This window comes from Enhydra lutris, unplaced genomic scaffold (assembly GCF_002288905.1).
Source record: "Enhydra lutris kenyoni isolate GAN:26980312 unplaced genomic scaffold, ASM228890v2 scaffoldscaffold76, whole genome shotgun sequence".
Classification (NCBI taxonomy): domain Eukaryota; kingdom Metazoa; phylum Chordata; class Mammalia; order Carnivora; family Mustelidae; genus Enhydra; species Enhydra lutris.
Window position 1 is genome coordinate 749277 of NW_019154160.1, and position 26638 is coordinate 775914.

General features: G+C 38.0%; 1 protein-coding gene across 2 annotated transcripts in view; it reads left to right on the forward strand.

Annotated features, from left to right (window-relative positions):
- Positions 1 to 26638, forward strand: part of LOC111160489 (AT-rich interaction domain 4B) — a 141386-nt gene that overhangs the window by 108748 nt on the left and 6000 nt on the right. For both annotated transcript variants that reach the window (XM_022523636.1, XM_022523637.1), the window contains 6 exons: positions 5382 to 5466; positions 8007 to 8205; positions 17737 to 18951; positions 21768 to 21881; positions 24086 to 24301; positions 25630 to 25776. In XM_022523636.1, the coding sequence (XP_022379344.1) occupies positions 5382 to 5466; positions 8007 to 8205; positions 17737 to 18951; positions 21768 to 21881; positions 24086 to 24301; positions 25630 to 25776 (1976 nt within the window). The remainder of the gene's footprint in view (positions 1 to 5381; positions 5467 to 8006; positions 8206 to 17736; positions 18952 to 21767; positions 21882 to 24085; positions 24302 to 25629; positions 25777 to 26638) is intronic.

Genomic DNA, 26638 nt, shown 5'->3' on the forward strand with positions numbered 1-26638 from the left:
GATTTGCCAACACATCCAAACAAAAATCAGAAAGCTGTTTTTCTCTGGTGAGAGCAAGTATGTTATGGTCTCTGAATGGTTCCTTCTGACTTTGTATGCATATTTTAATTCAACATATTTAAAAAATTCAGATATCTATGTGGCTGCTGCTTTCAGAAGGTTGAGAAGGTTTGTATTGTTACTTCTGTAATTACTGCTTGGTGTTGTCTTCTGTTACACGGTAAGCTCCTTGTGGGAAGGAGCAGTGCTGCTTTCGTTCCTGAATACCCAGTGCCTAGTGCAGAATCCATCACATAAATAGTACCTAAGAAGCATTTATCAAATGAATAAGCCCTCATGCATACTTTTATATATGTATATATATATAGTTTCATATAATTTTTTATTTTAGGGATCATCTGGTCCAGCTCCTTCATTCTATATAGGACAGGGAGCAGACGTTTTTAAGTTAAATGAGTTGCTCATGTGTCTTTTCTTTCATGTTTGTTCCATTTGTTGAATGTTAGTAGAGATATTCTCAGGTATGCCATATACATTCTTTGAAAATATCTTCCTTAATATTTTAAATATCTGATGAGATACTTGTCTAGATTTCATCCTTTAATTACAGTAGATTTATTAATCATTGAAAAAGTATGGTCTAATTAGTAACAGACTTAATTTTCTGTTTAGTATTTTTTTAAATTCACTTTTTTTTAATATTTGTTTTTCAATATTTGTTTTTATTTATTTTTAAAGTTTTTATTTGAGAGCAAGAGCGAGTGAGAGAGTTCACATGCACACACAAGCAGGGGGAGTAGTGGGAGAGGGAGAAATAGGCTCCCTGCTGAGTATGGAGGCCAATGAGGGGCTCTGTCCCAGGACCCCAGGACCACAACCTGAGCCAAAGGCAGATGCTCAGCCACCCAGGTGTGCCTCAATATTTGTTTTTATTTTTATTTATTTATTTTTTTTAAAAGATTTTATTTATTTATTTGACAGAGAGAGATCACAAGCAGGCAGAGAGGCAGGCAGAGAGAGAGGAGGAAGCAGGCTCCCCGCTGAGCAGAGAGCCCGATGCGGGGCTCGATCCCAGGACCCTGAGATCATGACCTGAGCCGAAGGCAGCGGCTTAACCCACTGAGCCACCCAGGCGCCCCAATATTTGTTTTTAAATGGAAGAATTTAGTAATCTTTTCATTGTGCCCTGGCAAACTATATTTCCTTTTCTCACAAAGGGGCCAATTACTGGCTTGTAATCATAATTTCTAAAGGTAATGTCCAATTTAAGGCAGGACAGTTTTTATCAATAATCCAAACTGCCTGGCTTGCTTCAGACATCCTCACAGCACTCTCTTATTGCTTGGATCCAAAGCTGCAAGTCATTTTGTTTGTAAGCCCACTGCTTAGCTTGCATTGTCTCCTGGTTCTCCCCTAAGTAACTGTTAAGGAGTGCTCTTCCTATGCAGTGGAGAGACCCCATCAAAATATGCCCTTGATTCCCTCTGTGGTACTTAAAGCAGAATTGAGAACATTGGAGAGTCCCTGACTGTCACAGCCAAGCGAAGGACAGCATGCCTCTGTATTTGAGGATATGTGAGAAAAGGACTAGAAACGTTTTCAAATTTAAAAAAAAACAACTGTATTGCATTGAGTTATTAAGATTCTTTTGTTCTTTAAGAATGTATTTTGAAGCATGAATGGATATCTTACTTAATATGTTACTCTAAGGAGAAATTGAGAACTAGTTTGTGGTGTTCTTTTTCTTAGCTGCAATTTTCTGCTCTTTGCCACTTCCAGTAATTTCGGTTTTTATGGTTTTCAAGATAGTTTGATTTGAGCTGAATTTTCTCATTTTCTGTCTTCATTGATTACTTTCTTACTATGCCCACAGTAATTGTATGGTCTCTTTAATATAAAATACACTGTATTAAAAGTCAACGTTTATATAGAATGAACAGCGTCAATTTCTTATAGTTCTGAACTAGATTCCCTTCATTCAAGTGTTTATTCTTGGCATTTGATGGGGAGTCAGAGATCTTGACCCACTAACATTGCCTCCTTTATTTAAATTACCTGGCACTAGGAAAGTCAAAATTAAATTGGCCTACCTCTTTCTTTTATATGAGTTAGTGTCTGTAGGAAAAGTTTTGGTATTGTTTTGTTTTGGGCACCAGTTTTTGTTTTTCTCCCACATGAACTTTCGTGTCTCTCCTTTCTGTTCTTTGAAAGTACTCTGTAAAGAAAATGGAACACTTGCATGACACTCTGAGTAATTGCATAAAGGGAAGGAACATTAATTATTTTTAAAATACAGTGATCAGTTAACAGCTCTCAGTTTATTCTCTAATCTTTGTTCCTTGTAAGAGTAACCAAAAACTAAAATGCTACTTAGAACCTCATTAAGTTTTGAAATATTTGTCTGGGTTAATGTTTGTGTCAATGATCTCAACTTTATTTGGTAAGGGCATTTATAATCTGAAAGCTCTCTCTTAATCAAAATTCTCACGTTGTTTTCAGTTCTCCCTCATCACAGGTTGTGCATTCTTAATGTGGCTTTTCTATCTGCTGATCTACTATTCTTTTCTCTGTTCTTACTCTGGATAGGACCTGCCATCCATGCCCTCTACCTTTATTCTGGTATTGACCAGAATGTCTTAAGAGGCAGTCCCTTACCCATTTTTCTCTAACTCCCTACCTCATGCTTTTTTGGCAAACCTTTTGCTCGCAGAGTCAGTTTACTTCCATGGTTTGAGTTTTCTTAATCTGTGAAGTAAATTCATTGATAGATTTTTAAGGCATGTTCTAGTTCTAAAGATTATTAATTATAATAACAATAAAAGTATTGTGTCACTACATTTTATTAAAAATAGAGAATAAGTCTGGCCGAGAAAAGAACAAATCTAAAAGAATAGTGTCAGAACAGGGGAATACCTAAACAAGCAAAAAACACTGAGAAATTAGAACAGAAAGAGGCAAATAATACAGGAGTAATAATATTAACTAATATTTATAGGACTGTAAGTTACCATGTACGAAGTACCTATTATTTCAATAGGAAACATATTTAAAGAATTTTCCAAGGCATCTCTTAAAACCATACAGAATATTCATTATTTTAAAACAAAACTGTCATCTAAGATAGTAAGACCATAGTGTTTAAATACTGTTATTCCAGTATTTTAGAAGTGTGTATAGTTCCTTTCATCTAATTCCAGAATTTGTCTTTTTTCTTTTCTGCTTGGTCCAATGCTTTTTACACATTCCACAGTCACTACTTTAAGTTCTTCTGATAGCCAGTCCTCTTATAGGACTCTTCAGAAAATGGTGACCAGATAGCATATGTACACTGGTGGAGCTTAGGCAGTGGGCGTCATCCTGCACCAAGGCAGCAGCTGTTACTTTATTGATGTGTATGTTTCTTCTACCTTGTTCCTAAGAGAATATCCATTCTCTATGACTCATAAATCTTTGTCCCTCATGATGAACATTTCAGCTATGGAGGCAGTAACTGGTTTTGGTTTTGTTTTGTTTTTTCTTTTTTGCTTATTTGATGTATTTGACAAGTATAGAATATCATGGTGATGATCTTAAGTTGCAACTACTGTTTTGCCCTAATTTGAAATATAATTCATGCCAAAAACCCGAATTGAATAGTAAAAATGTCTGATATTACGAACTAACTACGTAACAGATAGTTTTGAGTAAAGAAAGGTAAAAAATAATATATCCTTGTTTAGTTTACGTTGATGTTAGGTATAAGTAACCATCATGAACTGTCTTCAGTTATTTCATAAGAAGATAGCTTGTTTTGCTTTCTTTTAAACAAAGTACACAGCATTAACTTCCATAACTATATCCAAGTAAGACCCACTTCTAGACATTTACATTCAACTTTGCGAAGGGCAGAGATACTTATTTTCTCTTCATTTTCCACCTTCATTCCAGTTTTGGAAGGAACTAAATAGCTTTCATCTCAAGCATAATGCAATTTTCAGTATTCATGGGAAAGTTAAAAGTACTGTAAATATTTAGGTAGGTGCTACCATGCCAGTATAAATACCAAAAGGGATGTGTTGAGTAGAATAATATTTGTTTTAAAACTTTTCGAAGTTCTTACTATGTTTGATTATTGAAAACTAGATGTGCTGTGTAGTCTTATTTTTTTATTTTTCTTTTTAAAATACAGTCTTATTTGATACAGAATACACTGAGTCTCATGTTGAGAATGGCTTGACCAGGGCCACATAACCAGCCGCAGGGAAGTTCTAGGAAGACTTTCCTAGAGCTCATTCCATTCTTCCTCATTCTCTCTAATTATCGCTGTGGCCCTCAGCAGCTTCCAGCAGATACAGACCTAACCCCTTGCCTGGGGGTTGTGCCCTAGGCCCTAGGAAAGCCAGTGTTTGCACCAGCAGTAGCACTTTGTGTGGGAGTTGTTACAGGCATACATTTCAGGCCCACTCCAGAGCAAGAATATACTTTATCAGTCAGGTGATGACCCAGATCATTTAGTGCCTGGTTTGGGGCCTCTGTTACTTCATTTAGTACTTCTACTAATGACATTTTCATTTAAAAGCTTATTTATGGAGTTAAAAACGCTAGTGAATTTTCCATTTTCCACAATAAATAATTATATAACTTTTTTATATAACTTTTGAACATAAAAAGATGTTAACTCATTTTTAATGTGTCTTCCTTTTAGTTAAGTTTTTACAAAAATAAACTGCCATTCTTTTTTTGCTTTAAACAAATAGATTTATTGCAGTCGGGAGTAAGTTGCACCCTGTGAAACTCAGAGAGATTGTCGGCATTGAGTGGGAAGGCCATCAGAGCTGTTGACTCTTAGCTGTGTGTATATGTAGGAAGCATCTCAGAATATTGAAAAACTTGGCCGAGTAAAGATGTCCTACTATTTTATGAGAAGGTTTTTTTTTTATGTTGATTTTGCATTGTCTATAAGTTAAAATATTATGCCCTTTTATAACACAATGTCATTTAAAACTAGAGCATATTACCTTAGCTTCCTGATATGTCTAGGGGGGAAAATGGTCTACTTGCTGCTTAAAAGCAAAACAGAGTAAGACAAAAAAAGGGTAGAAAAAATTGTGGTTTCTTTACAATACAAATTTGGTTTCTTTTAGTTATGGTAACAGGGTAAGGGGTGCTAGTTTAGATGTCAAGAGATCTTTCTGGTCTTGGTTCAGCCAGTAGCTGACATTATGTCCCTGGGCAGATCACTTCATCTCTCTTTTTGGACCTTGGTAGCTTTATTCGTTGAGCCAGGAAGTTGACGTTTCCTGTTCTAAAATGTTATGATTCTATTTATGAGTTTCTCTTTAATATGGCATAGTTACTTAAGTGATGTTTTGTGTACTTAGATGAATTTCTTTTAATTTTAGATATGATGAATGGATTAAAGCGGATAAAATAGTAAGACCTGCTGATAAAAACGTGCCAAAGATAAAACATCGGAAGAAAATAAAGGTAAGTGGTTATTTTGCTAAAAGTGCTTTTTTTGCTACATCATAGCTGTTAATTAAATAACTTTTCCTCTAAAATATGCAGTGTGTGTGTGTGTGTGTGTGTGTGTGTGTGTGTGTGTTGGTAGAGATAGCAATACTCAAGAGCAGTGAATTTACCAAATGCTAGATCTGGGTATAGTTAGTATTGTCAGCTTATGGAAAGGTCTTTTGGAAACAGTACTGTACTAAGTGATCTTTGAGGCTTGTTTTAATCCTAGCATTATGTAAGCCCACCCAGCCAGGTTTCGCTTACTTATTTCCATCCTCTTTGCCCCTCTCATTTCCAGCTAGGAACCATAAAATAGTGTGACCAGGAGCCTGGCTTTTAGTCTAATGCCTGTAAACTATTCAGGGGAAGTAAAAGAGGGGGTATCTGAAAGCAGAGGAGAGCTGGTGGCCCCCGATCATGCAAGCTTCCCCCAGAGCGATTGTTCTTTTCTCACTGTAAAATTGGGTCTGTTCTTCAAGTTTCGGTGTAGCAACCCAGGCGCTACAACTAGGGTTTCTCAAACCCCTTTCATCTCCACTTTTGGTCTTTACTGTGAAGTATGGAAATCAGAATATATAGTATTATCTTTAGCTACTGGAAGGGTTGTGTGCGAGTGGTGTTAAAAAAGCCCATTTCCACAGACAAAGCAAGTTTTAAGAGGGAGTATTTCTCAGGTAGAGGAGGAGGTAGGGATGGGAGAAGTGGTATTAGAATATTGATTCTGGGGGCTCCTGGGTGGCACAGTGGGTTAGGCCTCTGCCTTTGGCCTAGGTCATAATCTCAGGGTCCTGGGATCGAGGCCAGCATCGGGCTCTCTGCTCAGCAGGGAGCCTGCTTCCCCCTCTCTCTCTGCCTGCCTCTCTGCCTACTTGTGATCTCTGTCAAATAAATAAATAAAATCTTTGAAAAAAAAAAATCATTCCCTAGGGAGTTTTTTCCTAAATATTTATTCTCGGTTCATTTCTTGCCCCCTCCCAGGGCGTATATTACAATTCCTGGTCATTAGGGAAGAATCATGTGAATTTTGGAAAAGCTTTCTAGATAATACTCTGATATTACACACCCCTCCCTCACTCTGTCTCATATGTCTTCTGATAGCCATTGAAAGCCATATTTGAATTCTGAATGGGGTGGACCTTTTCTACCCTAAGAATACAGGATACATTATGGTCTCTGGAATAAAATAATGAAGTAGTGAAAAGGCTAGCAACAGGAGAAAAAATGGAGCAGCACTAATTACTGAAAGGTTGTGGTCATCTACCTGCACATCAGGCTTTTCATTGCATTCTGAGAATTAAGCCCAGATGTCTTAAGTGAGTGGCTCTCACAGTTGAGCACCTATCGGTCACCTGGAGGACTTGTTGGAACTCCAATGGCTTGGCTCCATCTCCAGCATTTTTTTTTTTAAAGATTTTATTTATTTACTTGAAGAGATCACAAGTAGGCAGAGAGGCAGGCAGAGAGGGAGGAGGAAGCAGGCCCCCTGCTGAGCAGAGAGCCAGATATGGGCCTCAGTCCCAGGACCCTGAGATCATGACCTGAGCCAAAGGCAGAGGCTTTAACCTACTGAGCCACCCAGGTGCCCCCATCCCCAGCATTTTTGATTCACTAGATCTGAGGTTGGTTCCGGGAGTTTGCATTTCTAACACATTCCAGTAAGATATTCATGGTGTGGGTCCAGGGACCACACTTGGAGAACTATTACCCCGAAACCTCTGTAATATGTCATGAATTATTTTCTCTGCATCCAGAATGATGATAGTGATGTGCCGTTTTTGGGAGAAGTGTGAAAGTAGTCCCTGAGATTCCATAGTCTGTCTCTGTGGTGGGACGTCAGAGTTGTCTACTGCTCCATCACGCTCTGCAGCATCATTTAGGAAGCTTGTCTCAGTGATTTTTTCCTATACATTATTTTCAAAACAAATTCAAAAAGCAGTTTCCAGGAAGTATTTTAGTTAGCCTCTCCTCATTTTAGTTGTAAACGGACAGTTTTTTTCGACATGAGGGAGGAAGGTTGCCTTGTGACTTCACTTTTTAAGAGATCATTTGTTTAGAGTTATTCCCAGTGTCAGCTAACTGAAGATGTTTGGAATTTTGTCATTCCCAACCAACATTTTATATTGAAAATGTTACAAGTTTTGAAACTACCAGGTTGAAATTTTTTTTTAGTGAATATTTAAGCCTTTTGGGTTTTAATTTTGAAGAATTTATAATGTCAGTTATTACCAGTATGTGGTTTGTTAGTCTGAATTGCTTATGGGATCACTAATTTACCTCCACTATTAAAATTTAAATATTAGACAAAAATGTTTTATTTATTCTATAGTATTTGTTTAAAACTTTGGAAAAACATTTTTGGCTGTTTGTGAGGAGCTTCTTCTGTTCTTTACTCTTGTATTATTTAATAATATATAATAACAACTTTGAATTTAAAACGAGTGTTAACATTGCTACTAATAAATGCTTCATGATAAATTTTGGCTAACATGAGATACTTTTTTTTCTTAACCTAGAATAAATTAGACAAAGAAAAAGACAAAGATGAAAAATACTCTCCTAAGAGCTGTAAACTTCGGCGCTTGTCAAAACCGCCTTTCCAGACGAATCCATCTCCGGAAATGGTATCCAAACTGGATCTCACCGATGCCAAAAACTCTGATACAGCTCATATTAAATCCATAGAAATTACTTCTATCCTTAATGGACTTCAAGGTAAACATAACAAATGTCCTGTTGCGTGCAACTCTATGTTTTTAGTTACAAGTCAGATTCTATAAAGCCAATTCACTGTTTTTTAATTGGACCATAATTTTGTTTTTTGTTGTTACTTGAAATAAAATCAGCCATTGATTGATTGGAAATATTTCTATCAGTAGTAGACCTAAAGGTGTCATTAAATTTTATTTACGATTTATTATTCACCCTACTGTACTGTACTGTGGGTTTTTCAGGTACTGTCCTTCTCCATTGCCAGGTAAAAGCATGATTTGTCTTATGCAATATTAGACTATATAGTTACATTGAATTTTTTATAAAGAATACCAAACTTTGCTTATCTTGATTACATCTATTCTGATCTTTTTTATGATGGCATTATTGCTTAATACTTAAGGCATAATTAAGTATAACTATCAAATAATAAAAATGAGGAAGACTGGAGAGGGGATTTAATCAATTTGACTGTCAGGGAAAGGGGGAAATATGACCTGTTAAATGAAGTATGTTTCTTCGTAAAAATATTTGACATTTCTCATGACTTAAGAGTTTGGATTTTTACACATTTGGAGTATGACAAATTGTTTTATGTCTCTTAGTTTAGATGGTTATTTACATGAACCAGTTTTATAATGCTATAAATATTCTTAAGTTTAGTCTGTAATTTTCTGATGTATCAGATACACAGATAGTATATCAAAATGTATACATACATATGTAATTTAAAGAATAATATAAATATGATCATTGGTATGTCTACCATAGTGATGAACAAACAGTATTTATTTAAAAGAATTTTGCATTTCTATCCCAGAATTAATTAATATCCTGACTTTAAAAAAATTTTTTTAAAGATTTTATTTATTTGAGCGAGTGGGTGAGAGAGAGCGAGAAGAGAGAGTGAGCGCAAGCAAGGGGAGAGGCAAAGGGAGAGGGAGGAGCAGACTCTTCACTGAGCGGGGAGCCTGATGTGGGCCTCGATCCCAGGAGCCCAGGATCATGACCCAAGTTGAAGGCGGATGCTTACCCAGCTGAGCCACCCAGGCACCCCTAATATCCTGGTTTTAGCATTATTATTCCTTTTATTTTTCTATAGAACTAAACATATATGTGTGTGTGTGTGTGTGTGTGTGTGTGTGTATTTAACATACATTTCTGAAGAGCATATTGTTGAGTTTTTTTTAAACTGAGTAGCAAGCATAAGCCTTGCTGTGTGAGAAAAGACGCTGTTGCACTTAGATGAAAGCTGCCTGAGAATGTTACCTGAATAGAGTCTGTAGGCCATATTCTTACTTCATATTCAGCTTCTCTGAGAGTTTGCAAAATCATCTCTAAGGAAATTCAGTGGGGCAAGGTCGTAGAGGCGTTCTGGGATACATTGAGGCCCTCCATGATCTGAAAATTTGATGTAATTGTAGTGGATGATAAACAGGAATATGAGAGTAGGAAGCTGCTCTGTATTTTGTGATTTTAGGCCTACTAAAGCCTCTTACACCTTACCTTCCACCTCTAGCTTTCAGGTGCAGGTCAGAGCAAAATGTTTCTGCTGGGTAGTCAGCTTTCGACATTCCTTTTGACTGTGTGGGGGCAAGCTAAACCTATTTAAACTCCTTTCGACCATGTGGGGCTTGATCCTGTCTTAGTGATAGTAGTCCTTCACACTACACTGCTAGAATGGACTGGTTTCCTCCCACATCTGGTATACGGGTATCTTCCCGGGGAGATCCCATTCTACAGGTCACTCACTCTTCAGAGTACTCCTTGGGATCGCTTTGTTTTGGCATCTCATGTCTTTTAACCCTCCTTGAGCATACTCTCATTATTTTGGAACATAATCTCTAGTAACTTTTCAAGAACAAGTGGGTGAGAAGGAAGGTAAGTTTTGAGAGACTATGTAAGTCTAAGAAAATCTGTTCTGTGCATGGTTTAGTTGGGTTGAATGTTTTTCCTTCAGTATTTTATTGGTATTGTCTTTTTTTCTTCTAATGTTGTTTCTATGAAGTCCAGAACTCTTCCAATTACTCATTCTTTCTGTGTGACTTGTTTTATTTGTTTTGTTTTGTTTCTCGCTTTTTGCTTTTTCCTATCTTTGGAATCTTGAATCTCTGTTTCTAATGTCCTAGAATTTCACAGTGATTATGGCTTATATGGATGTATTTTTATCCACTATCTTGTGTTCTTGCTAAGCTCTTTTCATTCAAGAGACTTGTGCCTTTCTGTTCCACATTCTTTTCTTGAATTATTTTGTTGATTATTTCCTCTTCTGCATTTACTGGTCGTGTACGCATGTGTGTGTGGTTTTTTTCTTGGCTAGTCATTATATCAGTATTGTACTTTCTGTAGTATATTCTATTATGTTTCTCTTTCTGGGGGTGGGCTATTATTAATTATTTTATATTTTTCTTTGATCCCTTTTTTTTTTTTTAAAGATGTATTTATTTGAGAGAAGAGTGTGTGTGCAAGTACACGATCAGGGGGAGGGGCAGTGCGAGAGGGAGATGGGCAGACTCCCTGTTGAGTTGGGAGTCTGATGCAGGGCTCGATCCCAGGACCCTGAGATCTGTACCTCAGCTGAAATCAAGAGTTGGACGCTTAACTGACTGAGCCACCCAGGTGCCTGTTTTCTCTGACTTAGAAATTTTCTCAACTTCATCTTATGATCCTTTTATTGACTATTAATTCACTGCTATAATGCTTAGTGACAGCTGTAGTGCTTTTAATTTTTAAGAGCTCTTTATTTTCTACATGGTCTCATACCATTTCTGTTCTTTTAAGATGGGTACAACATCTTATCTTTCTGTCTTTGCCCTTTCCAAAGAATATTGTTTGTGTTTGTTCTTCTTTTGCATGGGTACTTACTTCCAATTTGTTTTTTCCTGCTTTATTGTTTTGATCTCTTCCTTATGAAGGACTTTTTCCTTGGCTGTCTTCTCCCGATTAGGAATCTTGAGCACATGGTTGGGACAGGTCAACTTTGAGTTTCACTGTAGGGTATTCTGGAGAGGATTTTTTTGGAGAGGACTACTGTCAGATCTTTAGGTCTTTTTCTTAGACTAGTTGCATTCTAAAGAGAGGAGTCTTCTAGTCTAGACTGGAGGGTAAGAGAATGGCTATCCAGTTGAGGAATAAGAAAGGGAGGAGGGGAAATTCTTAGCATTTTTTTTTTTTTTTTTTAAGTAGACTCCACACCTAGCATGGAGCCCAACACGGGGCATGAACTTATGACCCTGAGGTCAAGACCTGAGCTAAGATCAAGAGTTGGACACTTAACCAGCTGTGCTACCCAGGGGCGCCTTAGCATTTTTAGCTCCCTGACTTCACTGACTTCAGCATCACACCTGTACCTATGCCTTCAATAGTTCTTAGCATTGCCTCGGCCAGGAACTCTGTCTTACCATCTTCAGAGAATAAACTTCCAGAAGAGAAGTTACCTAGCAAGCGGCAGTGGGAGTGAGGATCTAGGAATGTAAATACTTTTTCTTTCAAAAATTTTATTTATTTATTTGAGAGGGAGAGAGAGAGTGAGCCAGAGAGAGAGAGCACACAAGCCAGGGGGAGGGCAGAGGCAGAGGGAGAAGCAGACTCCTGATGAGCAGGGAGCTTGACCATGTGGAGCGTGATCCCAGGACCCCAGGGTCATAACCTGAGCTGAAGGTAGAGACTTAACTGACTGAGCCACCCAGGTGCCCCTAAGTGCTTTTCAGATAATGTTCACCTAATGCTTCTTATTTTGGGCTGCTTCCTCCAGTTTTCATTTTCATAGGTACATGGTATAGCTAGTTATCCCTGAGTCTCTGGCAGACTGGTTTTATTCTCAGCCCCATTCACTGCTGACTTGAGAAAAGGGTTGTCTTTCTTGGGTCTGTTTACTCTCATTCATCTGCTTTTTGACTTGCACATTCTGTTGCTGTTCTCATTGTCCCCATTTCTGTTGCTATATTATTTCAGAAATAGTGTTAACATATGATATGTGTGTGTAATGTATAATTGTTCATATATTAATATGTTATTATATATTATAATAATTATATATCCCCAAATAACACATATATATGATATGATATTTTATCATCGACACTATAAACCCCACCTTTTGGGGCAGGGCTCTGTATAGTATAATTGATAAATCTTTCTGTATCAGCACATTCATACTATGGAATAGCTGCATCATAATTTGTTTAATTAGCTCTTGATAGGGCACCTGGGTGGCCCAGTAGGGTAAGCATCTGCCTTCAGCCCAGGTCATGTTCCTGGGGTCCTGGGCTCAAGTCCCACATCCATCTCCTTGCTCAGCGGCGAGTCTCCTTCTCCCTCTTCCTCTGCTCCTCCCCACTGCTCATGCTTGCTCTCTCTCAAATAAAATCTTTTTAAAAAGTTTTTGATAAAGATATTTAGATTATTTTGATTATTTTTCCTATTGTGCATAATTCAACAGTGAGCATCACATTGGCATATTTGTAACATTTCAGATACTCTTTTCTTCATATTTTCCCTTTTCTGTGGTAAATTCTAGTTTATCTTAGATTTGGCCATAGCTCAAGTTCAAGACATTTCAGATTCTTTCCAATTAAAAAATGATTGTTGCTATGAATGCGTGTGTATATGTATATGTAGATGTATATTTATTTATTTATTTATTTATTTATTTTTTAAGCGATTTTATTTTTTTATTTGACAGAGTTCACAAGTAGGCAGAGAAGCAGGCAGAGAGAGAAAGAGAGAGAGGAGGAAGCAGGCTCCCTGCTGAGCAGAGAGCCCGATACGGGGCTTGATCCCAGGACCCTGGGATCATGACTTGAGCCAAAGGCAGAGGCTTTAACCCACTGAGCCACCCAGGCACCCCTAGATATATATTTAAAGAAAATAATCTGAGGGGCACCTGGGTGCCTTGTCATTTAAGCATTCTGCCTTCAGCTCAGGTCATGATCCCAAGGTCCTGGAATGGAACCCTCGGTCAGGCTCCCTGCTTGGATTGGAGTCTGCTTTTCCCTCTGCCCCTTACCCTGTGCTCTCCCTCTCTCCCTCTCTCAAATAAATGAATAAAATTTTTAAAAAAAATGTGAGACCACCCAAAAGTGTAGAATGCAGACAGCTAGGAGTCTTTCGCCTTGGTGTGAAATGGGCTGGGAACAGAACAAGAGAGTGGGTGATGGTCGAAATTCTGTGGAGAAATTGAATGTCTTTAGGGAGTACTCTTTTTTTTTTTTTTTAAAGTTTTATTTATTTATTTGACAGACAGAAATGACAAATGGGCAGAGAGGCAGGCAGAGAGAGAGGGGGAAGCAGACTCTCTGCTGAGCAGAGAGCCCGACATGGGGCTCTATCCCAGGATCTGGAGAACATGACCTGAGCTGAAGGCAGAGGCTTAACCCACTGAGCCACCCAGGCGCCCCTCTAGAGAGTACTCTTCCACATTTTAGTACCAGAGATCCCCTAAGTAAACTAGATCCCTGATGAATCACCAAATGGACAGTTTTTCCGTTAATAAACTCTATCAACACAGTCAAGTTTTAGTAGGTCATCCTTCAGTGTGAGTAATCAATGAAAGCTCCAGCATAAAAGATTGAAACTAAAACAGAAGAAATGACCCTTGAGAGAGATAATGAAGGTAACAAACAAACTATTAAATTATCTCTGGTTATTATTTATCTCAGAGAACCCATAAACATCTATAAAACAAGAACAGTATACTGTGAAAAGGGAACAAAGAAGAAGAAAAACTTGGAAATAAAAATTGAAACTATACTTCAATAAAGCATAGTTTAAAGTTGAGGAAAACTTCCAGAAAGTATAAGGAAGCAGTGATTGAAATGTTAGGAGATGAGTGATATCGAGTATTATTCTAGGAATAGTGAAATTAGAGGGGAAGAAATTAACAACCACACACACCACTGTTGTTAGAGTATACTTACATGTTTATATCTTTGTTTTTTTATAATGGGGAGAGAGACACTAGCATTACTGCTAGAATCGGTCAGCCTGAGGAATCAAGAAGCCACGGAAACAGCATGTCTGGTTACGTGTAACTATAAAAAGCAATTGGATTTTGGAAAACTGAACAAGAAAAAAACTCAGGGTTTTCTTATGAACTGTCTCACAACTATATGATTGATTTGTTGCTTTATACCTCGTATCTTAGTGAATATTATTTATTATACATATTATATATTATATATCATGCTTATTCTTATGTTCGCTCTCTCCTTAGTGAGTGCTCTATATATACAGTGGTGTAGTCTCCCCACCCCCGTATACATATTAATCACTAGGGTCATTCTGGAATAATCCTTGGGTGGGTGTAGAAATTACCGAGAAACTAAAATAAGAAAAATCTGGAGAACTGACTGGAATATTTATTTTTATTTTTTGACGATTTTATTCGTTTATTTGAGAAAATGTGTGTGAGAGAGAGCACCAGCTGGCAGGATGGGGGTGACATGAGGGAGAGGAAGAAAGGGAAAAGCAGACTCCCCGATGAGCAGTGAGCCAAATGTGGGGCTCAATTCCCAGGATAATGACCCGAGCCTGAACTGAAGACAGATGCTTAACCGACTGTACCACCCAGGCGCCCCAGGACATTGACTCTTTATATTGAAAGAGCTCATCAGACACCTGAAAAATCAGTGAAGAAGGAGCCATGCCCCAGTGCATTATTATGAAATTTTAAAACACCAGGAATAAAAACCACCACTAAAGATGAAAAGACAAATGACAGTAGAGTTTTTAACACTTACAAGCAAAGTACTTTCAAAATTTTGAAGGGAAGTAATTTTCAACTTGGAATTCCATACCTGGTTAAACTATCCATAAAACAATGAAGTTTGAAGGTTAGGATGTATTTAGACATGTAGACAAAGAATTTCTCCTCTGTGCCTTTTTCAGGAAAGTACTAGATGATGTGCTCCAACATATATGGGAAGAAACCAAGAAGGGGGAAGATGGGCATTTCACTTAACAGTGGGTCTCTGTCAAGAGAAAGCAGTGAAGGGAATTCCTAGGATGATGGCTGTTAGAGCAGACCCAGAGAGCAGCCAGCTAGATGGAGTAGAAAGTCGGCCTTTAGGACAGAGAGATTTGCTGAATAAGGGAACTGGATGGAGTGCTTGACTTTACGGAGCAGTGGAAATAAATGTGAAAAGGTGCACCTGGGTGGCTCAGTTAGTTGAGCGTCTGCCTTTGGCTCGGTTCATGAACTCAGGGTCCTGGAATCGAGCCCTGTGTCAGGCTCCCGGCCCTGTGGGGAGTCTGCTTCTCCCTCTCCCCCTCCCCTTCCGCTCCTGCTGTCTCACTGCTTAGTAAGTCTTTTAAAAAAAGAGAAATAAATGTGAAAGGCCTACAAAAGGAAGACATAACATAGAAAAAAGGACTTTTGGAAACTTGGAAAAGTAAATGGCTCTATGAGAAAGGAAGTTTATTAAGTGTGCTACTTCTGCAGTGAACCACATTTATATGCATTACAAATAGCATATTTAATTAACTAAAGATAACTATATATAGAAAGTATGGTGGGAAATGGGAGTAATTTTTTTTAAGAATTTAATTATTTGACAGAGAGATCACAAGTAGGGAGCGAGGCAGGCAGAGAGAGGGGGGAAGCAGGCTCCCTACTGAGTAGAGAGCCCAGATGTGGGGCTCGATCCCTGAGATCATAACCTGAGCTGAAGACAGAGGCTTACCCCACTGAGCCACCCAGGCGCCCAGGGAAGTGGGAGTATTAATAAGAATTAATAAGAAAACATCCTCACTGCTCAGTGCAGGCTAAACTTCTAATTAAACAAATAGTTACTGTTACCATCTTTTAATAATATACTATCTGAAAAAATAGAATTGAGACTTTGTAGGCTGAGGGAGAAAGAAAAAGAGCTGTTGGTTCTCTAGTGTGAGTGTACATTTGTTTGTAGTCATAGACACGCTGCTTTGATATCAGTTTTAAAAATTCTGTTATACAGAAAAGTTTAAATGTTTTTAATTGTTATAGTTGTGTCAGTTATTCTTTACTTTTAGGAAACTTAGCTAAAGAACATGTATAGTTTTGTAATTACAGTTCTAAATTCTGGAGTCAAATGACTTCAGTTTGGATTTCATCTCGACTTTTACTAGCTCTTTGGCTTGGCTTACCTCTCTAAATCCCAGTCTCCGAAACTATAAAATGGGATTAATAATAACATGCCCCTCATAGGGTTGTTGTGAAGAATCAGACAATCTATACAAAGCATATCAAAGCGTCGGGCATGTAGCATTTCCTCAGTAAATGTTATATTAAAGTCATAGCAAAGGCAATTATTATTTTTAAAGATTTATTTATTTATTTTGAGACAGTGCATGCAAGTGGTGGGGAGGGGTAGAGGGAGAGGGATAGAGTCCAGCTGACTCCCTGCTGAGTGTGGAGCCCGACAACACAGGGCTCCAGCCCAGGGCCTGTGACATCATGACCTGAATCGAAACCAAGAGTCGGACACTCAAGTAACTGAGCCACCCAAGCCCCCTGGCAGTTATTTTTTATACTTAATTGAATTCATTTACTAAAATCAATTTTTAAGAAATAAATTTAGGGGCATCTGGGTGACTCAGTTCAGTTAAGTTTCTGCTTACAGCTCAGGTCATGAACCCAGGGTTCTGGGATCAAGTCCCCCATTGGACTCTCTATTCTGCTCAACAGGGAGCCTGCTTCTCCTCCTCCTGCCTGCTCATGCTCCCTCTCTCTCTCTCTCTCTCTCTCTCACTATCTCTATCTTGCTCTCAAATAAATAAAAATAAAATCTTAAAAAAGAAGATAAAAAAATTTTTAAAATGTCACTTTTGGGCACCTGGGTGACTCAGTTAGGTAAGCATCTGTCTTTGGCTCAGGTCATGATCCCAGGAATCCCACGTTGGGCTCCCTGCTTGTAGGGAGCCTGCTTCTCTTCTCCCTCTCCTCCCTGCTCATGCTCTCTCTTGTTGTCTCTTTTTCTCTCTCTCTCATTATTTATATATCATATATATAAATAAAATCTTTTAAAAATCCTGTAAATATTTTTACATAAGGTATCAGTTACTTAGGTTACTTGTGTCGTTTTTTAAAACTTCGTGGAAATGCATTGTTCACAAATCTTTGAATAATCATTGCTACACTGAAAGTGAAACCTACAATTTCATAAGAATACGGACTTTGAAGTTAGAATTACCTGGACCTGGGACTGCATTCTGACTGTGTTATTATGTTCTACTCAGAAAATTGAGAAGTTCTTTTTTATGATCAGTTTTATTGAGGTATAACTTAGAAACAATAAAATTCACAACTTTTTTGTTTATAATTTGATGTATTTTGGCAAAGGTATACAGTAGTGTTTCTACAGCCACTGTCCCAGTATAAAACATTACTGTCTTCGTGTGAGTATCTTCCCTCCCCAAAACTCCCCATTTTCTCACCTTCAAAATGGAGATAAAACCTAGCAACCCAAGATGGCTATAACCACAGGGGTTAATATATAATTTGTATAGGGAAGACATTGCTAGAAAAACTCATCAGTCTTTCTTCTTATTTTCTAGCTTCTGAAAGTTCTGCTGAAGACAGTGAGCAGGAGGGTGAGACAGGTGCTCAAGACACGGATAACCGTGGCAGAGAAGACTTGAAGATTGATCATTTGACCCACACCAGAAATGATCTTCTTGCAAAAGAGGAACAGAACAGTTCATCTTTGCTAGAAGAAAACAAAATCCATGCAGATTTGGTAATATCCAAACCAGTGTCAAAATCTCCAGAAAGATTAAGAAAAGACATGGAAGGATTATCTGAAGATACTGATTATGAAGAAGAAGATGAAATCACAAAAAAGAGAAAGGATGTTAAGAAGGACACCACAGAGAAATCTTCAAAGCCACAAGTCAAACGTGGTAAGAGAAGGTATTGCAACACAGAGGAGTGTTTAAAAAGTGGATCACCTGGCAAGAAGGAAGATAAGGCCAAGAACAAAGAATCGCTTTGCCTAGAAAACAGTAGTAACAGCTCTTCAGATGAAGAGGAAGAAGAAAAATCAAAAACAAAGTTGACGCCAACTAAGAAATATAACGGTTTGGAGGAAAAGAGAAAATCTCTACGGACAACTGGTTTCTATTCCGGATTTTCAGAGGTGGCAGAAAAAAGGATAAAACTTTTGAATAACTCTGACGAAAGACTTCAGAACAGCAGAGCTAAAGATCGCAAAGACGTCTGGTCAAGCATTCAGGGACAGTGGCCTAAAAAAACACTGAAGGAGCTGTTTTCAGACTCGGACACGGAGGCGGCAGCCTCCCCGCCCCATCCTGCCCCAGAAGAGGGGCCTGCAGAGGGGTCCCTGCAGCCCGTGGCCGAGGAGGAGAGTGGCTCACCCGGCGCCGAGCTCGAAACCCCACCTCCAGCCGGCGCAGACAGTAAACCTGCCGAGGAAAAGCCAGTGGAGATCAGCGACAAAAAAGCAGAATTTCCTAGTAGTGGCAGCAATTCAGTGCTGAACACCCCTCCCACCACCCCTGAGTCGCCTTCCTCGGTCACTGTGACAGAAGCTGGTCGGCAGCCGTCTTCTGTGACGGTCGCAGAACCGCTGGCTCCAAACCAGGAGGAGGTTCGAAGCATCAAGAGCGAAACGGACAGCACAGTCGAGGTGGAGAGCGTGGCGGGGGAGCTCCAAGACCTCCAGTCGGAAGGGAACAGCTCCCCGGCGGGCTGCGACGCGAGCGTGAGCTCCAGCAGTAGTAATCAGCCGGAGCCGGAACATCCCGACAAAGGTGAGGTGCGGCAGGTGCACACCGCCTGCTTCGGGGTTTCCCTCCTTGCATTTTCACGGGCTTCACGGTATCTCTCGTTAGAACGTGAGGTGTTGAAGTGAAGTCCTTGTGTGAGCATGGTGAACATGGAAATTTGGAGGGTAATTTGAGTCAGTGAATAGGGAATGAGTTTAAAAGCTTGAGGATTTAATGGCTTTTGCTTGAGCTGTTACATTTCATAGTGGACCAGGACACGTGCTGGAAGTGCCCCCAGGCCCAAATCCAGACCTTTCTGAAGACTCATTATACACTGGTTGACTGTATGGCATGAGCAGCTTAAATATATTTCTGTAACGTTGTTTTGCAATTGTAATGTGCAGTTTCTCACAAACATTTTGATTTATTGACAGACCCCTCCACCCTTAACCAAATACTGTATGTAGGGGTTTGGAGCAACCAACTGTCCAGGCACTGCTTTCCTCAGACAACCGTGTCAAACTGATTTTCAAGCCTGACTAACTTGTGTGAGTTTGTAAAGGAATTTGATGCTTTCTTAGATGCATAGCTTCCAGATTGAAGGACCAATTTGTATGTTAATAACCTACAGTAATACTTCTTTGATTTTCCGTGCAATTGTTAAAGGTGGAAATTCAAATTAGTACTTCCCAAAAGTGTTAGTGCCTTTTGATTTTGCCATGGCTGTTCTTCTGTCATCATTTTTTTTATAGACCACTTCTGTGGTGTCCTCAAATGAATATAACATACACTGACACTTGGCTTTGAAACGTAGTTTTCTGTTGTAAAGATAGGATATGTATTTTCTATAACATACAGTTGTTATTATGCTAGACTTATGTTTTTAGCTGAGCTTAAGGAGATGTGATAGAGATCAAATGAATTAGTTCCAGGTTTTCTTACACAAATATTTTTTTCCTTTTTCTCTTTCTTCAGCTTTACTGAGATATAATTGGTATAACATTGTCACACAAATCTTGACTTAAAACATTCTTTTTAAAAAATAAAAAGTAAAAAATATAGTTGCAATTCAATTGGGATCTTCTTTGTGTTTTCACATTCATGCAGCTACAATATGTGTGCCATGAAGAAGAGATACAAGAGCTTATCTTCTGATAGACTAAGTTAGCACTGCCCTTTAGAATCTTAATCTTGACCAGGTTAAAAAACATTCAGCTTGAAGAATACTCCCAGATTTAGGGTAATAGAGACCATGTGCTCTATCAGATCAAAACATATAATATTTTTTAGAATTGATCTCTCTTTAGAAATAAATTCTTTTTTTTTTAAGGTTTTATTTATTTATTTGACAGAGATCACAAGTAGGCAGAGAGGCAGGCAGAGAGAGAGGGGGAAGCAGGCTCCCTGCTGAGCAGAGAGCCCGATGCAGGGCTCAATCCCAGGACCCTGAGATCATAACCTGAGCCGAAGGCAGAGGCTTAACCCTCTGAGCCACCCAGGCGCCCCTAGAAATAAATTCTTAAGCATTTATTTCGTATGGCCTCATTTTAAGAAATTTATCTCCCAATACCAGAGAATTCACATATATCAAAAGTAAAAATGTAAATTTTACAATTTAAATTTAGGATTCCCTCCAATTAGCTTACATTAAGCTTTCTATTTCTTGCAGCTAAAAGCTTCAGAATTAATATTCTTTTAGGGAGAATTCTGGCAATTATTTTTAAGACTCTCTGCTTCAATATAGTCATCATCTTAATCACCTTCTTTATGTTTCATTTAAATTGTGATTTTAAAATAGCATTAGGAAAAGTTATCAGTAAGGTGTAATTAAAAAACTGTCTAGGAAGTTGCAAACAAAATAGTTAATAACCTATTCCATTTTTGACCAAGGAAGCCATCCATGTCTTCTTGTATGCTCAAGACTGATTTTATCATTGGTAGCAGGACTAAGAAATATTTCTTGTAGCAAACATGACATAATTTTTTAATCATATTTATATCATGTCATTACAGTATCTGACATTGTATTGAGTAGAGATGGGACTTTCCTAATCTCCGAAGAAGTCTGGTAGACGACACATGTAATTAGAAATACACAGAAACATAGCAGATGTTGAGGACCAAGTTAATAGTATAGAAAAATGTATTGAAACTACCATTGGGAGTAGTGGTTAAGCCATGAAAGCCTGGCCATCAAGGAAGGTCTTAGTGAAGATGTAGGATGTGGACTAGTCTTTGAAGAAAAGAGAGACATTTATGATGTTTCGGGATAGTTTCCTAAGAAGAAGATGAAACGTTTCTTAGAATTACTATGCTGGATTTGTAAATGGTATATGCGTTAACCAGTGCTCTGGCAGTGAAGTTATTGTTGGAATAAATAAATTGGTAAAATAACTAAGTGTGAATTACTGCTAAAATTTATCCCATTAATATGCTATCATTTTAAAATTATATTAATATCATTATAAGCTATATCAATATTTTTACCTTTAAATCTTTATTTTGGTTTTATTGAATTTTAACAAATTTCAGTTTTTACTTTCAGCATTTACCTGTTTTTGAATTACTCGACTCATAAGCTCCCGTACTAAATTGAGAACCATTTTTGGTTTATACCTCATTTTTCTAAGAAGTATGTGCATACTTTATTTGCTTTTTAAAAAACTCTTTTATTATGTGCAGTAATTCAGTTCATTAATGATAATGTATTCTAAAATTACAGTAATTTCTGTGAGAATTTATAAATCTCATAAAGAACATGCATGGTTTCAGAATTGTTCTATGCTTCTAAAATGTGGAATTTATACCTATAAAAGCTTGATTTTATTTTGTGTTACTTAATAATTTCTTTCCCATTGTAGCCTGTACAGGTCAGAAAAGAGGGAAAGAATCTCAGGGAGGAGGAAGTTCATCAAAAAAGCAGAAACGAAGCCATAAAGCAACAGTGGTAAACAACAAAAAAAAGGGAAAAGGCAGTAAGTGTGAAACCTCTCATTATTTAAATATAAAAATAATGGCGGATATGTTTTTTCCCCCCATTAAGGAAAGGGTATTCAGGATATGGGATAGTTAAATATTTTGATTTTGTCTCTGCCCTCAAAAAAGTCACACAGAAGTCTTCTGATCCTAGGTAGATTCTAGGATTAAGCAGTTTGGTGTTGATATTCAGCAGTGGTATTGATTGCTGATGAATGATCAGGTAATTCTTTTTAAAATAATAGCCAATATAATATAAGCTCAACATCTTTGTTAGTTTATGTCCCACAGTTCTTTCCACTTGCCATTATATGTGCTATATATAATTGAAAGTGTTTCAATTATATATTATTTTTATTACAGTGAAATTGATTGCTTTGTAAATCTTCAAGGCAAAATGAGACTGGAAGAGAATAATCAAGATAGCTTTAGAGCTGTAATTCCAACAACTCCAGTCTATTACTTTTATCTTTGGTACCCCAAACTGTGTGTCCCAAAAGCAGCTATATACAGTACTAAAGACTTAACTTTAGTAATGGCTCTGTTTGTTGACCAACAGGAATTTATATACTGTATTTCTCCTGAGAGCTGCACATTTTATCTCTCTTTTGTAGACAAAGTGAGAAGCAGAAAATATGTAAAGAATTTTTTTTCAGGTGCCCCACACTGACCTCCTGCTGCTCTTCCAGGAGACTCCTGCCACCTCCACTGCCTGACCTTTGCTATCGGCCGGCTTGGCTGCACTTCAGTGCAGAAAAGGGTTATGCGGCCAGCTCCCCGAGCTTCTGCTGAGCCCATATGACTTCCAGGCGGTGAATATGGCGTCCCTCGGGGCCCCGGGCGGCTGTGCTCAGCAAGGCCATGAAAGCCAGGCTGAGGCAGACCACTGCATCAGAGTGGGGCCAAGCCTTGGGTGGCTTAGCTAGGAGTTGCCAGGGGTTCCAGAGCAGCAGTGGGGGGATTGGGAGGGGATTCACTTAAGGTGTGTGTAAAGGAGTGGTGGAGTTGCTTCATTCTCCAAGCGCCACAGTGGGAGGAGTTGCTGTGTACCTTTTCTATCTAAATGCTTTTCAGGCTTTGAGAGCCTGACTGTGCTTTTTTGGGGGGTAGCTGTTAAAGAATAAATAGTGCCACATTGATCACCAGTTACTTGGAGTAACGGACAGGATATTGATACAAAAGATACTTTTGTCTTCAAAACTTTACCATTTAAATGAATTTCCTAAGAGGGCTCATCTTCAACAAGTCAGTTAATGTATTCCTGTAATTTCGAGGTACAGCAGTTACATTTGATTGTATTCTATGACTGTTCTGTAGCAGTTATAGTTAATTGTATTCTTCCATTTTCATGATTGGGCTTGGTAAATCAGAATAAGGAAACCATTTTCTGAGAATAATTTAGTAAAGTGGAACCAACTCATGGAATCACAGATAATACTTTGTATCCAGAATGTGGTAATTCATGGAGCTATTAGTCCCATCACCTGTTCACATGGTAAACTGGCAAGGTTAAGCCTTTCTGTTGGAGGACTGAGGCTTTACTCAGCAGAGGCAGATGTAACGTAGTTTTTACATAGTTTTGTGAAATCTTCATACCGAATATATTTACCAGAGTTGAACTGATGGTTTATTTTAGTTAAAAGCTACGATGTAGGAGTTACTTGAGGAAAAAAATCATTGCACACATCAAAGTTTAGAGTTTGGGAACCCAAATAATTTTTTATTGTATTTCATGATTATCCATCATTGTGTCCTTATGGCCAGAGGAGTAGAAAAAGTGTTATATGAACATGATCTGTATACAACCTAAACTATTAAATTTAAATTTCTATAATGGGTCATTTTTAAAAATGCTGTATAAATAGTAATATGATAGACTAAAAAGCCATTCCAATACATAATTATGATACATTTGACAGTCTACCAGGTATAATGGAAGATTAGTTTGAATGTTTTTTTTTTTTAAAAGATTATTGGCAATTCAGGTAAGAAGAATTTTTTGGTTCTGTTTTTGTTTTTCTTAACTGAGATGCTGCTATATTTGTATATGATGACTTTCCAGGATCTAGGCAGGGTCTATAAAGCAAGTTATTTACTTTAGTAATAAATTCATGTGGTTAATTTTATATTGTTTACTAAAATCAGTGAAAATTTTTTGTTACTTTTCTGTTTACTCATGCTTTTCTTTTAATTTTTCTTTCAGCAAACAGTAGTGATAGTGAAGAACTTTCTGCTGGGGAAAGTGTAACTAAGACTCAGTCAGTCAAATCAGTTTCCACTGGAATGAAGTCTCACAGTACCAAATCTCCTGCAAGGACACAGTCCCCAGGAAAATGTGGAAAGAATGGAGATAAGGATCCTGATCTCAAGGAACCCAGTAATCGATTACCCAAAGTTTACAAATGGAGTTTTCAAATGTGTAAGTGACATTTAGTAAACTGACAGTTAAGAGGAAGAAACTTCAGCCTTGTAATTCCTGAGGCTAATTACCCTAAAAAAGAGGTTGTAACCAAATTTGACACATCATAACCAATTGCAGTAGTAGAGAGCTTACTTGGATCTTGATTTGAATGAACAAGTTCCTAAAAGAAAAATTTCAAGGCAATTCAGGCAAATACCAACATTAACTAGATATTTATGATAGGATGTTAGAAATTTGCTTTAAAATAATCTGCTCTTGGGGGTGGGAGTCGATGAGGTGTAAATGAGACAAGATTTGCCATGAATTGCTAGTCACTGAAGCTGGATAATGGTATGTGGGACTGCATTATCATTTTGTGTACTTTTGTTTATATGAAAAATCTCCATAATTAAAAACTTTTTGAAAAGGATTACCCCAGAGTTTCTCACATACAGAGATATTCTTAGGAATTTGAAAACTGCTTTTTAGAGCTTTTAAAAAATTTCCTACAGTTTAAAAGTTAAACATTAAAAAAAGTTATACATACTCATAAAAATCTAAAAAGAGGCCAAAAAGAGGCCAAAAGAGAAAAATTTACCTGGAGACATGACATTCAAAACTTTATTATGATTTCAACATTTTGGTCTTTTTAGTTTTATTCCTAAGTATGATTTTTAGTGATATATTGTGGTGATATTGTATATGAATGTGGAACTTTTAGCATACTTGTTTAGGTCCTAAGGTTTTCAATTCTACACACTTATTCATTCAACAGGTAAACCATGCATGTATTATGTACCAGGCATATATAGGCATAGCTTTTCCTTTCTTTTCCTTTCCTTTCTTTTTTTTGTTTTTAAGATTTAAAAAAAAGATTTATTTATTTATTTGAGAGAGAGTGAGAAGAGAGCATGAGAGGGGGGAAGGTCAGAGGGACAAGCAGACTCCCTGCGGAGCTGGGAGCCCAATATGGGACTCTATCCCAGGACTCCAGGATCACGACCTGAGCTGAAGGCAGTGGCCTAACCAACTGAGTCACCCAGGCACGCGCCCCCCCCCCCTCCTAAAGATTTTTAAGTAATGTCTACACCCAGCATGGGGCTTGAAACCCACTACCCGAGATCAAGAATCACTTGCTCAACCGGCTGAGCCAGCCAGGCGTCCTTATATAGGCATGGCTTTTTATGTTGTTTTACGCTAGGAAGAAAAAAATCTCAAGGAAACAAATACCCACAAGCCTTATTTTTAGTTTATTTGACATTTTTCTACAACCATACTATATGTTTTCTTTTATGCACTATAATTTTGTTCAAAAATACATATTGATGAAAGTTTTAAATTCACAGCGGACCTGGAAAATATGACAAGTGCTGAACGTATCACAATTCTTCAAGAAAAACTTCAGGAAATCAGAAAACATTATCTGTCATTAAAATCTGAAGTAGCTTCCATTGATCGGAGGAGAAAGCGTTTAAAGAAGAAAGAGAGAGAAAGTAAGTGTTGGTCTTACTTAAACAAGCAGTTTCTGACTGCAGTTAGACTTAAGTGAGTGTATTTCTGTGTATCTTTGGGCAAGTTCTTTAATTGCTCTGCCTTATTTTCCTTATCTATAAAATGGAAAAAGTTATTTAAAGAGAAAAAATTATCTTAAATCACAGTGTTCACTTTCATGGAGTTTATAATCTGCCTTAAAACAAAACAAAACAATAAAAAACCCAAATGAGATTTCAGATCATGAACGGCACTGGGAAGATATTAATGTTAAGGCAGAGATTGGGTGGGTTGTGTTAGATTACCAATGGTCAAGACCTTTTCATTGAGACCTGAATGACCAGAGAAAGTGAGAGAAGTTAAATCTGAGGGTAAAGACTTCTCTTGGTCTACCAGGACTGCCATAACAAAGTACCACAGACTGGGGTCTTAAACAACAGGAAATGTATTGCTTATCTCCAAATACTGTCACACTGGAAGTTAGGGCTTCAACATAGAAATTTGGAGAGACACAGTTCATTCTGTGAAAGAATCCTGTATTCCCTAAGATACAGCAGGTTATTTCCTAAGGTAGAGATTCTTAAACTTGGAACTGTTGACATTTTGGGCCAGATAATTCTTTGCTGTGGGGGCTGTTTTGTGCACTTTGGGATGGGTTAGCAGCATCCCTGGCCTCCACCCACTGGACGCCAGTAGTCCCCCCCACAGTCATGACAACCAATGTCTTCAGACGTTTTTCAGATATCCTCTAGAGGGCAAAATCGCCCCAGATAGAGAAGAGCTGTTCTAAGGTGGGGACACACTTGGTGCCTTTCAGGAACAGAAAGAAAACCACTGTGGTGAAAGTGGTAGAGACACAAGTTA